Source organism: Heterostelium album (genome assembly GCF_000004825.1).
Source record: "Heterostelium album PN500 unplaced genomic scaffold PPL_scaffold13, whole genome shotgun sequence".
In the NCBI taxonomy this organism is placed as follows: domain Eukaryota; phylum Evosea; class Eumycetozoa; order Acytosteliales; family Acytosteliaceae; genus Heterostelium; species Heterostelium album.
The window spans coordinates 467,454-483,703 of record NW_008805075.1 but is presented as its reverse complement, the minus strand read 5'-3'; the positions used below and the strand labels follow the sequence as shown (position 1 = coordinate 483,703).

The 16,250-nt window shown below is 33.7% G+C and overlaps 5 protein-coding genes across 5 annotated transcripts; 3 read left to right on the top strand and 2 right to left on the bottom strand.

Moving 5' to 3' along the window:
- Positions 1 to 1,087: 1,087 nt before the first annotated feature.
- Positions 1,088 to 2,190, top strand: PPL_11328 (uncharacterized protein; the record flags this gene model as incomplete). The annotated part of the gene is made up of 3 exons (XM_020582084.1): positions 1,088 to 1,305; positions 1,735 to 1,813; positions 1,900 to 2,190. 3 exons carry the CDS (start codon positions 1,088 to 1,090, stop codon positions 2,188 to 2,190), a joined length of 588 nt encoding a protein of 195 aa, XP_020427387.1.
- A 355-nt stretch (positions 2,191 to 2,545) lies between these two features.
- PPL_11327 (uncharacterized protein) lies at positions 2,546 to 6,576 on the top strand (the record flags this gene model as incomplete). Its single annotated transcript, XM_020582083.1, has 5 exons — positions 2,546 to 3,503; positions 3,587 to 3,717; positions 3,835 to 3,985; positions 4,065 to 6,330; positions 6,423 to 6,576. The coding sequence occupies 5 exons, from the start codon at positions 2,546 to 2,548 to the stop codon at positions 6,574 to 6,576; spliced, it is 3,660 nt and encodes a 1,219-aa protein (XP_020427386.1).
- Positions 6,577 to 6,984: 408 nt separating this feature from the next.
- On the top strand, positions 6,985 to 9,075 carry pkaD (cAMP-dependent protein kinase; the record flags this gene model as incomplete). Its single annotated transcript, XM_020582082.1, has 4 exons — positions 6,985 to 7,101; positions 7,192 to 8,147; positions 8,223 to 8,503; positions 8,588 to 9,075. The coding sequence occupies 4 exons, from the start codon at positions 6,985 to 6,987 to the stop codon at positions 9,073 to 9,075; spliced, it is 1,842 nt and encodes a 613-aa protein (XP_020427385.1).
- A 98-nt stretch (positions 9,076 to 9,173) lies between these two features.
- Positions 9,174 to 11,473, bottom strand: PPL_11325 (methylmalonyl-CoA mutase; the record flags this gene model as incomplete). Its single annotated transcript, XM_020582081.1, has 2 exons — positions 9,174 to 11,342; positions 11,429 to 11,473. The coding sequence occupies 2 exons, from the start codon at positions 11,471 to 11,473 to the stop codon at positions 9,174 to 9,176; spliced, it is 2,214 nt and encodes a 737-aa protein (XP_020427384.1).
- Positions 11,474 to 12,122: 649 nt separating this feature from the next.
- On the bottom strand, positions 12,123 to 14,558 carry PPL_11324 (uncharacterized protein; the record flags this gene model as incomplete). Its single annotated transcript, XM_020582080.1, has 1 exon — positions 12,123 to 14,558. One exon carries the CDS (start codon positions 14,556 to 14,558, stop codon positions 12,123 to 12,125), a length of 2,436 nt encoding a protein of 811 aa, XP_020427383.1.
- Positions 14,559 to 16,250: the final 1,692 nt, after the last annotated feature.

Here is a 16,250-nt window from a genome sequence, read left to right as displayed (position 1 = left end):
TCTTTACAATAACTTATCACTCACTCACTCACACCTACAACACACTTATAAGATGTATATATAATTTTCAATTGAATTAATTAAATTTCTAAACTTTTTTTTTTTTGTTTTTTCAATTCACTTCACTTTTTCAATCATTGTACAAACATATAAATACACCATCAAATAGTGGTCCTCCAATTCCATCGCATACCAAAAGCAAAAACATTGGGAAAAATAAAGAAAGACTAGTAAAAAACAATTATTTGTAGGTTTTTAATTATCTTTTATATAAATTAATATTTAATTAAATAATAATATGGAAATTAAATAATAAATAATCTTTCGACTATCTAAACATCTATAAAACAAAACTATATTTTTGAATTGTTGTCAATATACTACTGATAGATCTTTCGAGTTCGACTCAAATAATTATTCACAATCTATTATTTTCTTTCCAGATACAATAAAATTGTGTTTGAAAAAAAAACAAAAAAAACTATTGTCTGATCTTTCAAATAATTTCAATATTGTTACTAAAAAGCTATCTTTCTACGGCAACCTTTTCAGACATCACCGACAACAATAACTTACTGACATATTATAGTTTTTGTTTTTTAATTTGATGTACCAAAACTAGCTAACTAATTAAATTTCTAAAATTCATTTCTAAACATAAACGATTTAGTTAAAAACTTTTATTACTTTCTATTATTTCTTTCTAATTGTTTTATTTATATATAAATATATTATTATTTAACTTTATTTTTTACAAGAAAAAAAACAATATAAATTTGTTTTTTTTTAATTTTATTTCCTATCTTTCTTTTTCCTTTTATTATAAATATATAATTGTATATTTGCATGCTCGACGCTTAATTTTATATTGTAAATAATATATTTTCCATTTTTTATTATCAGAATTTTTTATATTAAAACTTTAAAGTTTTTTACCAAAAAAAAACAAACAGATATATTCCTATTGTTATTTTATTTATTTATATATTGTAAATATAATAACATTTTCCTTAATAGATATTTATTTATTTATTTAATTTTTCAAAAAAAAAAAAAACTAAAACTTAACTTAACATCATCAAAAATCATGCAAAAATTGAATCACAATCCAAACGATGAAGAAATATGCTCTCTTATGTTGATCAACCTAAAAGAGCTATCATCTTATCATATCGTACCAACTCTCAGTCAAAACAATGTACTTCCATCCATTGAACTATTAACTAAAGAGACCAAAAATAATAATCATCACCAGTCGTCATACCTCAAGGAGTTACCGAAATATTGCATTCCAAGCAATCCATTGTTTGAGGATCACTCGAATAACCAGTTTCTAATTGACAGCAGCGATATATCATCCGATAGTGACAATTCATTCCATCAACTTCCGAGATCTCTTAACAGTTCCGACTCCTCGATTTTCGTTGGATGTTCCTCCTCGGACGAAGAAGACTTTGATGTTGAACTCTACCAGATCTCACCAAAGTCCTCACCGTCGATCTCGCCAAAGCTCTCGAAAAAGAAACCAAAAACCAAACACTCGAAATCACAGTGTGCTCCACCACCCGAAAAAATAGCATGCACCTACGGATCGCAGTGTGTTCTCTGCGCCAATGGAAAACCAAGGATTCTTGAAAAGTCTCCTACTTGGGCGACCATCATGAAAGTTGTATTCTACTCTCTCACCTTTGTACAATCAACTTCATTCTTCTCGCTAAAAAATGATGTATATAGATTCATAGAGTGTCACTGGGAACTACTCTCACTCGATAAAAAGAAATGTGACAATTGGCATAAACAAATACAAGATATGGTAAGTGATGATTTTTAAATTAATATTAAGTAGTTTAAACCGAAATTCGGTAACTAACATGTGTTTAACTTGATATCAAATAATAGCTATCACATAGTAAAACTACATTTGAATCTGGTTCAGGATCACTGGGTCAAAATGGATTTTGGAAACTAAGAGACGGAAAAATAGATCCATGGTTGGAAGGTGTTGACAATGGAAACCGATTCCATGTCCCAAGCTTGTCTTCAAGTCAGTCGAGAATGCATCCATACACCAGAGGATCATCATCATCTTCAACTTCACCCAAAAAAAATAGCGCAAACCATTATGATATCGAGCAACAACTGCCAATCATTCTAACACCCAAATCTTTCAACATGTCAATTATCAATTGAACAATTAAAAAATAAAAAATTAAATTAAAAATTAAAAACAATTTTGTTGTTTTTGAAATTTGAAAATGAAAAAAAAAACCCAAAAACAAGCTGAAATTTGAAACGATCGAATTCAATTCAGTTCTTTTTATTTTTTTAATTATTTTTTTTCAAAATAAAAAAAAAAACTAAAATAAAAAAAAAAAACAAAAAAATAGAAAAAAATAAAAATAAAAAAAAACAAAAACAAAAACAAAACAACAACAAGTAAAATTATCTCTATCTTTCTTGTATCTATCTATCTAATCTATTTTTTATCATTTTTGAATTGAAATTGTTTTATTTTTGAAAGAATAATATATTAGTAGTAAGAATAATGAATATAAAACAGCATCATCATCATTCGGTGATATCTAATAATAATAATAATAGTTCAACAACAACGACCACTACAACCACCGCTACCACTAAAGAATGGCCCGCTGTTCTTTCTTCAAACAACAGCAACAATACACATGCAAGTTCATCGTCGGGTGGTTCTGCTTCAGTAGCAAACTCAACCACCAATAGCAGTAGTAGTAATACAACTAGATATCCTGTTGTTTGTAAATACTATAAATCTGGCACCTGCAAACTAGGTGACTCTTGTAGATTCTCGCATACTCCCACTACATCCTCGCCAAACAACCTTCCACAATCGCCATCTCTCTTACCCAATCCAATACTGCATCCACCACAATTTTCACTTCAACAACAACAACAACAAAGTAATTCACTTCCTTTACATCCACCAATACCAAGTTCTTCTTCTTCTTCTTCTTCCTCTTTTAACAATAACAACAATAACAACAGCAATAACAATGTAAAAAGTAATTTAATAAACAATAATAATGATAGCAGCAGTAATAGTATAGGTGGAGACAATAGTAAGCATAGTAAAAAGATCGATCTGAATAACAGTAATAGCAATAGTAATAGTAATACAGTACCAGCACCACTTCCATTTCCACAACCTACTTCATTACCCAACCCTTTGATATCGTCTTCGTCGTCGTCTTTACAGAGTCCAGGATTAATCGCTTTATCTCAACAACAGTTGCAACAATCTCTAACATCACTTCCTCTCAACAGTTTGACACTCGACGACTCGGAAGAGTTCATCTCGTATCACTGCAGATCTAATCCCTCACGCATGGCTGGTCGTCGTCCATTTCTACAGTTGGTCGTCCTCTATGCATCCGACGCACGTGTATTACGTTTTGCAAAAGAAGTTCAAAACCAATTTTTAGAAGGTGGAATCGATGTTTTTCTTAAAACCGAAGAAAACTCTCAAAGTATGTTAACAATAACAAAACAAACTAAACAACAACAAAACAACATTATTTTAACAACTAAATTAAAAATCAATAATCGTCAGGTATAAAAACAGAGAATCTTGCAGAGATTATAACCAATTCAAAAGCCGATTGCCTTGTAGTTTTAGGTGACAGAAATCTTAAGAATAAGAGCTGTCAAGCTAAGCGTAGAGGTAAATTAGTTGAGATGGAGGTAAGTTGTTGTGTTAACATTTTTGGCAAAAAAAAAAAAGACGACTTTTTTTTTTTTTTTTTTTTTTTTTTGAAATTGAAAATTAATCTGTTCCAATTTTTTCAAATAACGGTTTAGATTGAAGAAGTTATCACATCGATTTGGAGTGAATGGAATCAATTGTTACCAAAGGAGGAAGAGGATTTGACATACGAACAAGTTTTTAATCTTTTAGAGAAACATTGTAAACTTCGTCATGTAAAAGATAGATTAACTAAATTAAGAAATAGTAAGTTTATTAATTACCAGTATAATAGATATTATATTAATAAATTGTTGTTGTTGTTGTTTGTTTAAAAAATAACCAGATATTTCAGAATTTAAAGATATTAAATTACCACAAAGGAATGCTAGAAACTCGGATACTGCTAATCATTCGTTTTTAGATGAAAAGATTGCCTCAAAGTTGACAACAGCTCAGAAATCAGTTATACGTTTTCATCAACAGGTTGTAGAGGCTATTCAGTATATTGAGGAGATGCCATTCGTTACACAGTCCGACAAACTATCGTCGTCGCGTGGATCTTCGGTTGGTCCTGATGTTTTAGCTCAGAACGAACAGAAACCGGTGATCAGCGAGTCAAACAGAGAGAAACTGCTATTCCAGTTGAACAAGATTCTCCCAAAGATCGAAGGAATGGCCGACACTCTCTCAGAGTACGGTGCACCGCTTTCCGATGCCTACTTTGACGAGTACAACTCGAATGTCACCGCAAAGGCCAACGAGAGCAACAACAGCGCCAATGGTGGTAGTGGTGGTGCCGGTGGCGATCCAGACGAGTTTGTCGATTTGAAACCCGGTCAGTGGAGATGTAATCTATGTACTTTTATCAACGATAACGTACCAAATTGTTCAATGTGTGAGACTCCTTACACCGCACCCAACGGCAACAACGACAACGAGTGGTCGGTTCCAGGCAAAAAGTCAAAGAAACTTAGCATTCAAACCAGCTATCAAAAAGATTCTAGCTCCGAGGATTTGCCAGCTTCTCAAGTGTTACCATCGACTCCCTCAAAGAAAGAACCAACAACTACCAACGCATCAGAAAAGAAGAAGAATGAAAATAAGTTATCAATACAATCAGATAACCAACAACAGGTTATTCAACAGCAACAACAACAAACTAATCAACAACAACAACAACAACAACAAAAGATTTCTTTAAATAACTCAGCTCAATCGATTTCAATTTCAAATGTTATTCCACCATCAACAACACCTTCACCTCCTTTACAACAACAACAACAACAACAACCACAACTACAACAACAATCTATTTCTTCATCTAGCTCTGCCGTTCATTTCTCTAGCGCTCATCTCAATTTACCAACAGCAGTAGTCAATGGTACAACGGCACCCTCCTCGTCATCGCCTCCTCCATACACTCAGATTTCACAAAATATTAATAATATTAATAATCCATTTGCTCAGTTGCTTTCCAATAGTCTTACCAATCAACCTGTTAACATTTTGCAGCTACCAACACAACCACTCCAATCAATACCAATTCAACAGATTCCACAACCAACACAACCAATCCAACCAGAGCATTATGAAGAAGAGTATCCATCATTAAACCAAGTTTCCAAATCGAAATCAAAACTAAAGCAGCCATCGAATACACCAAACACCAATAGCGCCAATACTAGTTCACAGTTGAATGTTTCACCGCCTTCTACCACCCCATCCTCACCAATTTTGACGACTTCTCCAACTAAATCTAAAATTTCACAACCAACAACAACAACACCAACACCAACACCAATCCCAGTAACACCAATAACACTCCAACAACAAACCATTTCAAAGCTAGCAGGTCTATCAAATATAACACCAATTCAAAATAATAATAATAATAACAATCCAATTAGTCAACTTAACAATAATAGTCAACAAATTAATTCGATTCAACAACAACAACAACAACAGCAACAACAACAAGAACAAAATAATATTTCACAACAATATCAATATTATAATATGTTTTCGCAACCAGGTTTTGTAAATACTTCTAGCTATTTAGATCAATCAACACCAGTTACCAGTAACCTACTTAACAGCAATACATTTTCACAAGATCCTATATTTGGTTGGTCCTCTGCTTTCTCTGCCAATGGCAATAGCTATCTATCGCCAGCGGTATCACAAGAGAATACAAATACCAATAATAATATTAGCAGCATATCTTCATTGTTTACACCAGATAACACACTTTTCCGTCAATCATCGCCAACCAATGATTATTATCAAGGACTATACTCTCCATACAATAACAATAATAACACTTCTCAGTTTACATCATCATTCAAACCATTCCAAACCTCTATGCAACCAACCTCATACTATCCACAACAACAACAACAACAAAAGAATCAACCATCGTCATCATTAAACTTCCAAAACCCACAACTCACAACACCTCAACAATTACATCTGCTACAACAACAACAAATCCAACAGCAACAACTTCAACAACAACAAACCGCAGAACAATTCGAAAAAGACAAACAAAAAGCAAGAGAATCAGTCATTGAAAAATACAAATTTTCACATCCACCTCAAAGACCTTGTTGGTAAGTAAACTTAACACTAACTACCATTCGTTAAACACTCTCTTTCAACTAACTAACTAATCGATCGATTTATTATTACTTTTATTATTTAGTTATTGTGGTGAGGAATCAATTTTAGAATGTTATAATTGTGCTAAAACAGGATATGCTACCTATTTTTGTACTAAAGAGCATCAATCATTAATGTGGAAGGAACACTCACGATATCATAATAATATTATGTTAAAGTATAATACCAATAAATAAGATTTAAAACAAAGTGTCTATTGATTTCTTATTTTATTGTTATTGTTTGTTTTTTTATTTATTATTGTTTTTATCAATATTATGTGAGCGAGCAATAATGTCAAAAAAATGCTAATAATAGAAAAAAGGTTTGATAAACAAAAAAATTGTGAGATTTTTCAGATCCCGCTGCGTGATCAAAAAACCCATTTTCAACGTTAAATGTGCGAAATAAAAGTGTTGAAAATGAATAGATGGATAGCTATTTTATTTCACGTTAATAACCCAATCACCTTTTAGTGTTTTTTTAATTTATTTATTGTTAATGTCTATTTAATTATTTTAAAGATAGATTGATAGACAGAGAGAAAAAAAAAACAAAAAAAGAGTATAATATGTTCATATTTCTTTCAAACCATTTACCAAACAATGTCTAGCTCTAGTCAAGATATATTTAGTTCGCAAAACTATTCAACAACAACCATTGTTGATAAACTTTATATTTTATCTACACAGTCTTTGAAACTTTTAGAGGAAATGATTAGTGTAAAGATTCTTCTTATTCTATCCAAGTTGATTGGCGACCAACACACTTTGACATTTTAACTGACATGACTATCAAATTTTATATTTTAGATTCTAAATATAAATGACTCACATTTCAACGTAAAATCTCAAGTCAAAGTTGCCAAATCCATTATTTATTCTCTGATTGACAATATCGAAAAATATAATGAAGGAAACGTTTTTATTGCCGAAAATCACTCATATAGCCAAGATATCGGTCAACATCAACAATCCTATCCAGTCAATATAAAAACTCCACCACCATCATCGCCACCACTCGCACCTTTTTCACTATCACCTCCTCATCATTTAATGGATAGCATGACAGTTAGTCAAAGACAACAATTAAATATACAAATTCAACAACAACAGCAACAGCAACAACAGCAATTACAACAACAGAGATCTTTTAATTTAAAGTCACCGAAAACCAGACCAAAAAAAACACCATATCCAACTACTTCACCAACTTTGGTTGCACAGAAAGCACAAATGCTGTCATTGAGTTCACCTTCTCTACAGTTTACAAAATACTATGCACAACAACCACACCAACAATCAACTTCACCTCCACCTCCCTTATTTCTATTGGATGACACCAATAGCTATGTAAATAGACCAACACAAACAACACCAATATCCATCCAAATACCAATTCAGAATCTATCGAATTCACAATCGTATTCCAATCAAAACACACCTATTTGTATTCCAACTCGCAACAACAATTACCTTCCTTCCCCTTTTAACTATGTTTTTACCCCATTGGAGCTAGTACCACAACCAATATTTCATGTAAATCAAATCGATTGGAGTTCCACTTGCCTTAATCATTTTACATTACTTTCAGAGATTGGATCAGGGTCATTTGGCACGGTCTTTAAAATCGTCCACAATCAAACTGGAAATCATTTTTGTTTAAAGATTTTGAATAGAAACAGGATTACACATGCAAAACAAATTGAACATATATTGAATGAGAAAAATATTATGTTATCCATATCAAATCCTTTCATTGTAAAATTGTAAGATAAAATAGGTAATCATTTTTAGATCTGTTTAGAGGATGTATACTAATAATTGCTATGTTTTAATTTTAGATATGCTACTTATAAATCATCAACCTATTTATATTTTGTTATGGAATATATTGACAAAGGAGAATTATTTAATTATATAAGATCAGAGAATCAAATCGAAGAGAGAGTTGCAAAGATGATTATAGCAGAGATAATATTGGCAATCGATTATCTTCACCAACAAAATATTGTATATAGAGATTTAAAACCAGAGAATGTATTGGTTGATATAGATGGACATATAAAACTCGCTGATTTTGGTTTTGCAAAGAGAATTAATGAAAAAACAATGAGTGTTTGTGGTATGTCGTCTTATTATTAGACAAATAATTAGATTATAAGTTCAATTCATTTACTTACCAATATTATTATTATTTAATTATTAGGTACTATTGATTATATGGCACCGGAAATAATGTTATCAAAAGGTCATGGAAAAGCAGTCGATTACTGGTCGATTGGTATTGTTTTATTCGAAATGATCGTTGGGAATCCACCTTTTGCATTGGATCCAGATCAGAATGAATGCAGCACCAATAGTATAGCAAACTTTTTGAATGGAGATGATAATTCGAGAAAAATTGATTTCCCTTCCCACCTGTCCAGCCAATGTAAAGATCTAATTGAGAAGCTGCTGCATTTCAATCAGGATCACAGAATAGGTTCACATATGGGAGTCAATGAGATTAAGAATCATTCTTGGTTTTCAGACATCGATTGGAATATCATAGCACAAAGACAAGGATTTGGACCATTCTATCATCTCTCTAGTTTTATATCGCATCGAACCGACCACAAAGAAACCGATCTAAAACTTTCAACATCTCAAGATAATAGTGATTCTTCTTTTGAAGGTTTTGAAGGTCATATATAGATATAGTGTATTAATGAATCAATAAAAATAAAAAAAACAACTAAGAAATGTTTTTTTTTTTTGTTCTTAAAAGTAATAATAATAATTTGTGTTGTTGTTTATTTTTGTTTTTCAAGATTCTCTTCGACAGCCTTGATAACGTTGATTGCAGCATCAGTAACTTTAGTTCCAGGACCAAAGATATCGGCAACACCAGCCTTATAGAGGAAATCGTAATCTTGAGCTGGAATGACACCACCACAAACAACGGCAATATGACCAGCACCAAGCTTCTTGAGCTCTTCAATCAATTCTGGAACCAAAGTCTTGTGACCAGCTGCTTGTGAACTAATACCAACGACGTGAACGTCAGCATCGATTGCTTGACGAGCGACTTCGTTGGCAGTGGAGAATAAGGGACCGACATCACAATCGAAACCTAAATCAGAGAATCCAGAAGCAATAACCTTGGCACCACGATCGTGACCGTCTTGACCCATTTTGGCAACCAAAATACGTGGTGGACGACCATACTTTTCGGTGAAACGCTTGACCTCTGACACAACATTGTCGATCTCGTTGGTCTTTCCATAGTTGGTCTTGTAGGCACCGCTTGCAAGGGAGTGGGTTGGCTTGTAACGTCCGTAGACAGTCTCCAATGCATAGGAAATCTCACCAACAGTACATCTCAAACGAGCGGCCTTGATAGCAAGCTCCAAAAGATTGCCAGTCTTGTTTCTGGCAGCCTCGGTCATCTCGGCGAGAATCTTTTGGCAGGCATCGTTGTCTCTGGTTGCCTTGATCTTCTCCAAACGATCGATCTGCGATTTTCTTACGATCTTGTTGTCGATTGCCAAGATATCGATTGGATCTTCATTCTTCAAACGATACTTGTTTACACCAACGATAGTTTCCGAACCGGAATCGATTCTAGCTTGTCTTCCGGCGGCAGACTCTTCGATTCTACGCTTTGGCATACCTTCGGCGACAGCCTTTGACATACCACCCATAGATTCAACCTCCTCGATAATCGATTGAGCACGTGCCTCAAGTTCGTTGGTGAGTGCTTCCATTGCGTAGGAACCTCCCCATGGGTCAATGATTCTTGGGATACCAGTCTCCTCTTGGAGAATCAACTGGGTGTTTCTGGCTACTCTTGCACTGAATTCAGTTGGCAAACCGATGGCTTCGTCGAGAGCGTTGGTGTGCAAACTCTGAGTTCCACCGAGAACGGCAGCCATCGCTTCGACAGTGGTTCTAATGACGTTGTTGTATGGATCTTGCTCGGTGAGTGACCATCCCGATGTCTGACAATGTGTTCTGAGCATCAACGATTTCTCATCCTTTGGATTGAAGATCTTCTTTACCCAGTGTGCCCAAAGTCTACGTGCAGCTCTCAACTTGGCAATCTCCATGTAGAAATTCATTCCGATACCAAAGAAGAAAGAGAAACGTGGTGCAATCTCATCGACGGTGACACCGGCTTGCATACCGCATCTGGCATACTCGAGACCGTCGGCAATTGTGAATCCAAGCTCGAGCGCAATGTCGGCACCGGCTTCCTGCATGTGATAACCAGAGATTGAAATCGAGTTGTACTTTGGCATGTTTCTTGATGTGTACGCCATAATGTCACTGATGATACGCATCGATGGCTCTGGTGGATAGATGAATGTATTTCTCACCATGAACTCCTTGAGAATATCGTTTTGAATGGTACCGCTGAGTTGTGCTTGTTTGGCGCCTTGCTCCTCACCGGCGACCACATACATTGCCAACACTGGCAACACAGCACCGTTCATAGTCATCGAGACGGAGACGTCCTTCAGCGGGATACTATCGAATAGGATCTTCATGTCTTCGACGGAATCGATAGCGACACCGGCCATACCGACGTCACCGACCACTCTCGGATGATCGGAATCGTAACCACGATGTGTTGCCAAATCGAATGCAACCGACAGACCTTTCTGACCGGCAGCCATGTTCTTTTTGTAGAATTTATTTGATTCTTCGGCAGTACTGAAACCTGCGTACTGACGAATAGTCCATGGACGATTCGAATACATCGTTGCATAGGGACCACGAGTGAACGGGAATTTACCTGGAATTTCATCTTGAACGTTCTTTACATCCTCTTTCATGTAGAGTGGTTTGATTTGAATACCCTCTGGTGATGAAAAAGTCAACTTCTTTGCTGGGTCATCATGTTTAATCTCTTTCTTTGCTAAATCAATCCATTCCTTTGGTAAAGCAGGTGTAGTAGTATTTATTTGACAATAACTTCTCTAATAATAATCAAACAATAATAATCAATGAAAAAATGTTAATATATTAACAAAATATATATTTAAATAGATATAAATAAACATACTCTAATAAGATTTCTCGTTATAGAATTATTTATTAACTTATTCATTTTTAAATGAATGAAGATATAAAATAGCTAATGAAAAAGTGATTACAACATTAATGAAAATTGGGATTTTCAAAATTTCAATAAAAAAAAAAAATCAAAAAAAAAAAAAAAAAAAAAAATTTTTAAGCACAAAAATAACATTTTCTTTTTTTCATCATAATATGTTGTTGGTAATACTTGAGTTCCTCTGAATTATCACTTTTCATCAAACAGGAAATAGATAGAATAGAATTAATTTCAAATAATATATCAATTTTGTGAAATCGTATTTTCTAAATAGTCATGTTTCAATAGTTATTTTATTATATCAATTTCTCCAGAATGTTTCAGCATCAGTATCTATCTAGATCGCAGCTAATCTATGAGTTGGATATATATTAGTCTTATGATCTACTAGCCTAGTATGCTGTAATAGGTATGAGCATCTCTTATACTGTGTTTCTCTGTTTTCCATTCTTTTCCTTAAAGGACTCTCAGCTCAATCGAAATAAGATAGTAAACTACCAAAGAAAAATTTTAGAATCAACGACATCCAGATGAATTTTCAACAAAGAATGTAAAGAGTTCTAATAACATTATTTAAAATATTTACAAACTACAGTTTTTTTTATTTTATTTTTCGTTTTTTTTTATTATTTATTTAAAAAAATTAATGAGTGTTCTCAAAGATAAATGGACTACCATTATCCTTGATAAAGAACATGCTGTGTGATTTAATGGCGGTCGGTGATGGTGCTGCCGATGATGAGTTGGCACGTGTCGATGTATCAACTGTGGGTGGGAATGAAATAGGACTACTATTTCCAGAGAGTGGTGATGGGGGTGCTGGTGGTATGTTCATTGAAGATAGACCAAGTGTTAGGTTTGGTAGTGATCCATCTTTCCTGGCGAATCTTGAAATCTTTTTATTGGTGGGTACGCCGGCAGAAGATGAATGTGATGAAACACTTCCGAAACTCGAGCCAGAGCCAGAACTTGAACCGGATCCTAGCGAGCTTAAACTGGATGTCGAACTGGAGCTCGAAGAGCAAGACGATACCATGGAGTTGACTTCGAATCCCGAAAGTCCACCCGATTGTGTTGTTGGTAGTGAGTAGCAAGATGTCGATGATTGGAGTGTGCAGGTATGTGGTATACTCTCTCCTCCTGCTCCACCTCCTCCTCCTACAATAACTCTATCTCCTTCGCTTTGTGTGGTGTAGGAGAAGAGTGAGGTGCCACCCGATGCCATGAATCTCGGACTATCGATTGAGATTGATTCCATCTCGGTTTGGCTTATATTCATAGAGGTGATATATTGGTTCTTCTTTTGAGCGGATGCAATTCGTTGCGTTAGGTCTTTATCCATTGGATTATGTGAGACATCAATGTTTATGAGGAATTGATTTTGACCGAGCAGTTTAATGAGTGCATTACCAGCTTTGTTGCCAAGATAGTTTCCTCTAAGGTTAAGATATTCAAGAGAATTATTCGACTTTAGGTATTCTGCAAGGTTGACACCTCCTTTCTCTTGGATTGAATTGCTCTTAACAGAGAGATCCAACAAAGTTCTATTGGATTTTAGAGCGGATCCCAAAGATTTAATACCTTTTACTCCTATTTGGTTGTTTCCAAGATGTAGGGTTTTCAGGGTGGTGTTTCGTTTCAATGATTTTGCAATCGCTTTGGCTCCCTCCTTTTCAATGGAGTTGGAGTTCATGTAGAGTTGAGTCAGTGTAACGTTGGAGAGAAGTGACTCACCTATATGAATAGCACCTTTGTCTTGTAGATCACAATCATTGATTGAAAGGATTTCCAAAGTAATATAGTTGGAGCTCAGTCCTATGGCAAAATCTAATATACCACTGTGACCAAGTTTGGTGTGTGAGATGTCAAGAATCTTTATGCAATGATTGGTTGATAGTGTTTTGGCAAGTACTTTTCCAATGAGATTGGAAGATTTGGTGTTTGAAATATTTAGATTGGTAATGGATTTGTTGGCAGCGAGAGCTTCTCCAATGGCAACGGTTGCTTCGTAGAAATCGTTGTCACTTATATTTAAAGTATGAATCGATTCATTTAATCTGATGAAATTGGCAATTTCATCACCATTGCTCTCTTGGAGATGATTGGAACTGACATCAAGAATTGTGAGGTCTTGATTTCTTGCGAGGATATCAAGAAAATTTGGGAATCCAATCTTTCCGAAATTGATACCACCAATATTCAAATAGCTAAGCGGTGTAAAATCCAGACATTTCATACTGATTTCCTCTTGTTTGTTGGAGAGTTGGTCAATTAACATATTCATTTCCTCCTCTTGTGTCATGGCTTTGTTGTATTTACTAGCTTCGTCAATTAGATCCAACTCGTTGTATCGGACCGCCAGATTATGAGAAATGATATTGCCGTAGCAATTTTGATTGGAAGATGATAGGATACATTGATCCAAATTGATTGAACTGATGGTTTTGCTATTGAATAGCGATTCTATAAGTTGTTCAGAGTCTTGGTCGGAGATGATCATAGAGTTTAGATCGATTGATTTGAGAGTTGTGTTGGTGGCGATTGCTTTTGAGAGTCCACACAGTGGATTTCGTGTACTGTTTTTACTAAAATTGAGTGATTCGAGTGAGAGTGATTGTTCGATATATTTACAAAGGTATTTAGAAACATCAGAGGACAACTGATATTCGTTCGACGACAGGTCTAGATGTGATATGGTTTGGTTGTGGAGAAGAGCACCGAGGATCGAATGGTTTTCGTCTTGGTCGAGTGTATTGTGACTGAGATTGAGCCATTGAATGCTCTTATTCGATCTGATGACATCGGAAATGATAGGGGAAAGTCCTTCCGGTCCCAAATAATTGTGTGACAGATCCAACTTTGCAATGGTTTGAGTTGGAAGTTTCAGAGCGGAACCAAATGCAATCCATGCATCTAGATCTTTAATGGATTTATTGTGACTAAGATTTAGATATACAATTCCATGCTTTAGCTTCAATGCCTCAGCAATTGTGACTAGTTCCATCGATGACGACAATCTTATGGTGAGCGTATGAAGATTCAAGTATTTGACACAGAAATCTTTGTAGAGCTGTGCCATTTTTCTGGATGGTGATATTGACATTGGTGTAGCTGGAAGATTGGAATAGCTATAATTTCTATTTCTCATTGATCCAAGATTGAGTGATGGAATAACATTTAGTTTGTTGCTTTGTGAAATTATCATGACTGATGATAATTGGCAAGAGAAGATAAAATGAAAAAAAATAATAATAATTAATATATTAATATTTATTTACAAATATAATAATGGTTGTTGGGTGTATATATTTCGGGGTATTCAAAATCAAAACTAATTTATATATATCATAATATTTAGATAGATAGGAAAGTAATAAATGTGTTGATTCTTGATGTTGAAATTTGTAATGATTGACTTTGGTTGATTGGTCGTATGTGGAAAACAAAAAGAGAAAATATAATTGAAAATATAAGAGTATTTATATTATTAATATATATTGATAAGTTAATCAGTTAAATCAAATTTGGAGAAACGTGTTACCAATAACAGTGGTTCCATTAATGGTAAAATCAATTTGATTATATAAATTAATAATATTATATTATAATTATAATATCAAAAAAAAAGCGGTATAGTGGTGTTTTTGTGGAAAAGAAGTTGATTGTGGAAGATGATGTTGTTGATGATGAGTAAAGTTAGTTATTAAACAAAAAAAAAAGTCCAACGTTGGTGCTCTTTTAACTTAACACACACATACCTATAATTTATTTATTGATCGTATCGAAACCGAGAGAAACACTCACTCTACTTTTTAAACTATTTTATGTATTATTTGTTTATTTGTTTGTTGGTTGTTTTGTTATGATATAGAAATAATAGTAGTAGTACTCAAATACATTTAAAAAGAAAAAAAAAGACTGATGTTATGTCAAATTGATTTTCTATTTAAAATAAACTACAAAAACCTGATTATTATTAATAAATTGATTATAATTATTATTATTATTAATTATCATCCACATCTGGTGTTTATTGATAAAATATTACTTAAAATTGTAAGAGACACACACCACTACCACCAACACCACCAACACCACTAACCCAAACCACTTGATCAATCACCTGATATTCACATTTCAGAAATCTGAAAAACATGTTATGTACATCTTGAGCTTGACTTGATCGTATTAAAATAATGATTCTACCTAGTTAATTTTAAAGATTGTCACTAAAATCACAGACACCATAAACACACTCATAATATATATATCGTTTCACTTTTTGATCAAACAAAAACAAACACACAATAAATGCAAAAACATCAAACACATGCTTACACACTCTCTATAAACTTTTACTTGTTTTTGCTGCAATTATTAATTAATAAAACAAGAAAGATAAAACCATTTTTAACAAAAAAGCTCCATTCTTTATTTTGAATCCTCTAACAATAAGATTGTCTAATAAATCGAAAGATTAAATGTCAGATTGTTGTTGTCATATAAACTTAAATGATTTATTCAATATCTCTTCTGTTTTAAGCTGTTAAAGTTAAAATCATTAAAGAATAAACAATAAAAAGGTACATTTATTTAGTTGAATAGTTACACCAATTCGATAGCATCATTCATAATAAAATTTATTGATTGATTGATTGAATGATTGATTGACTACTATTTGATTGATCCTCTTTTTAATAGAATAAATTGGTTACATGAATGAATGAATGAATGAAATGATTGATTTATTCTTTAAAAAACAGTACTGTAC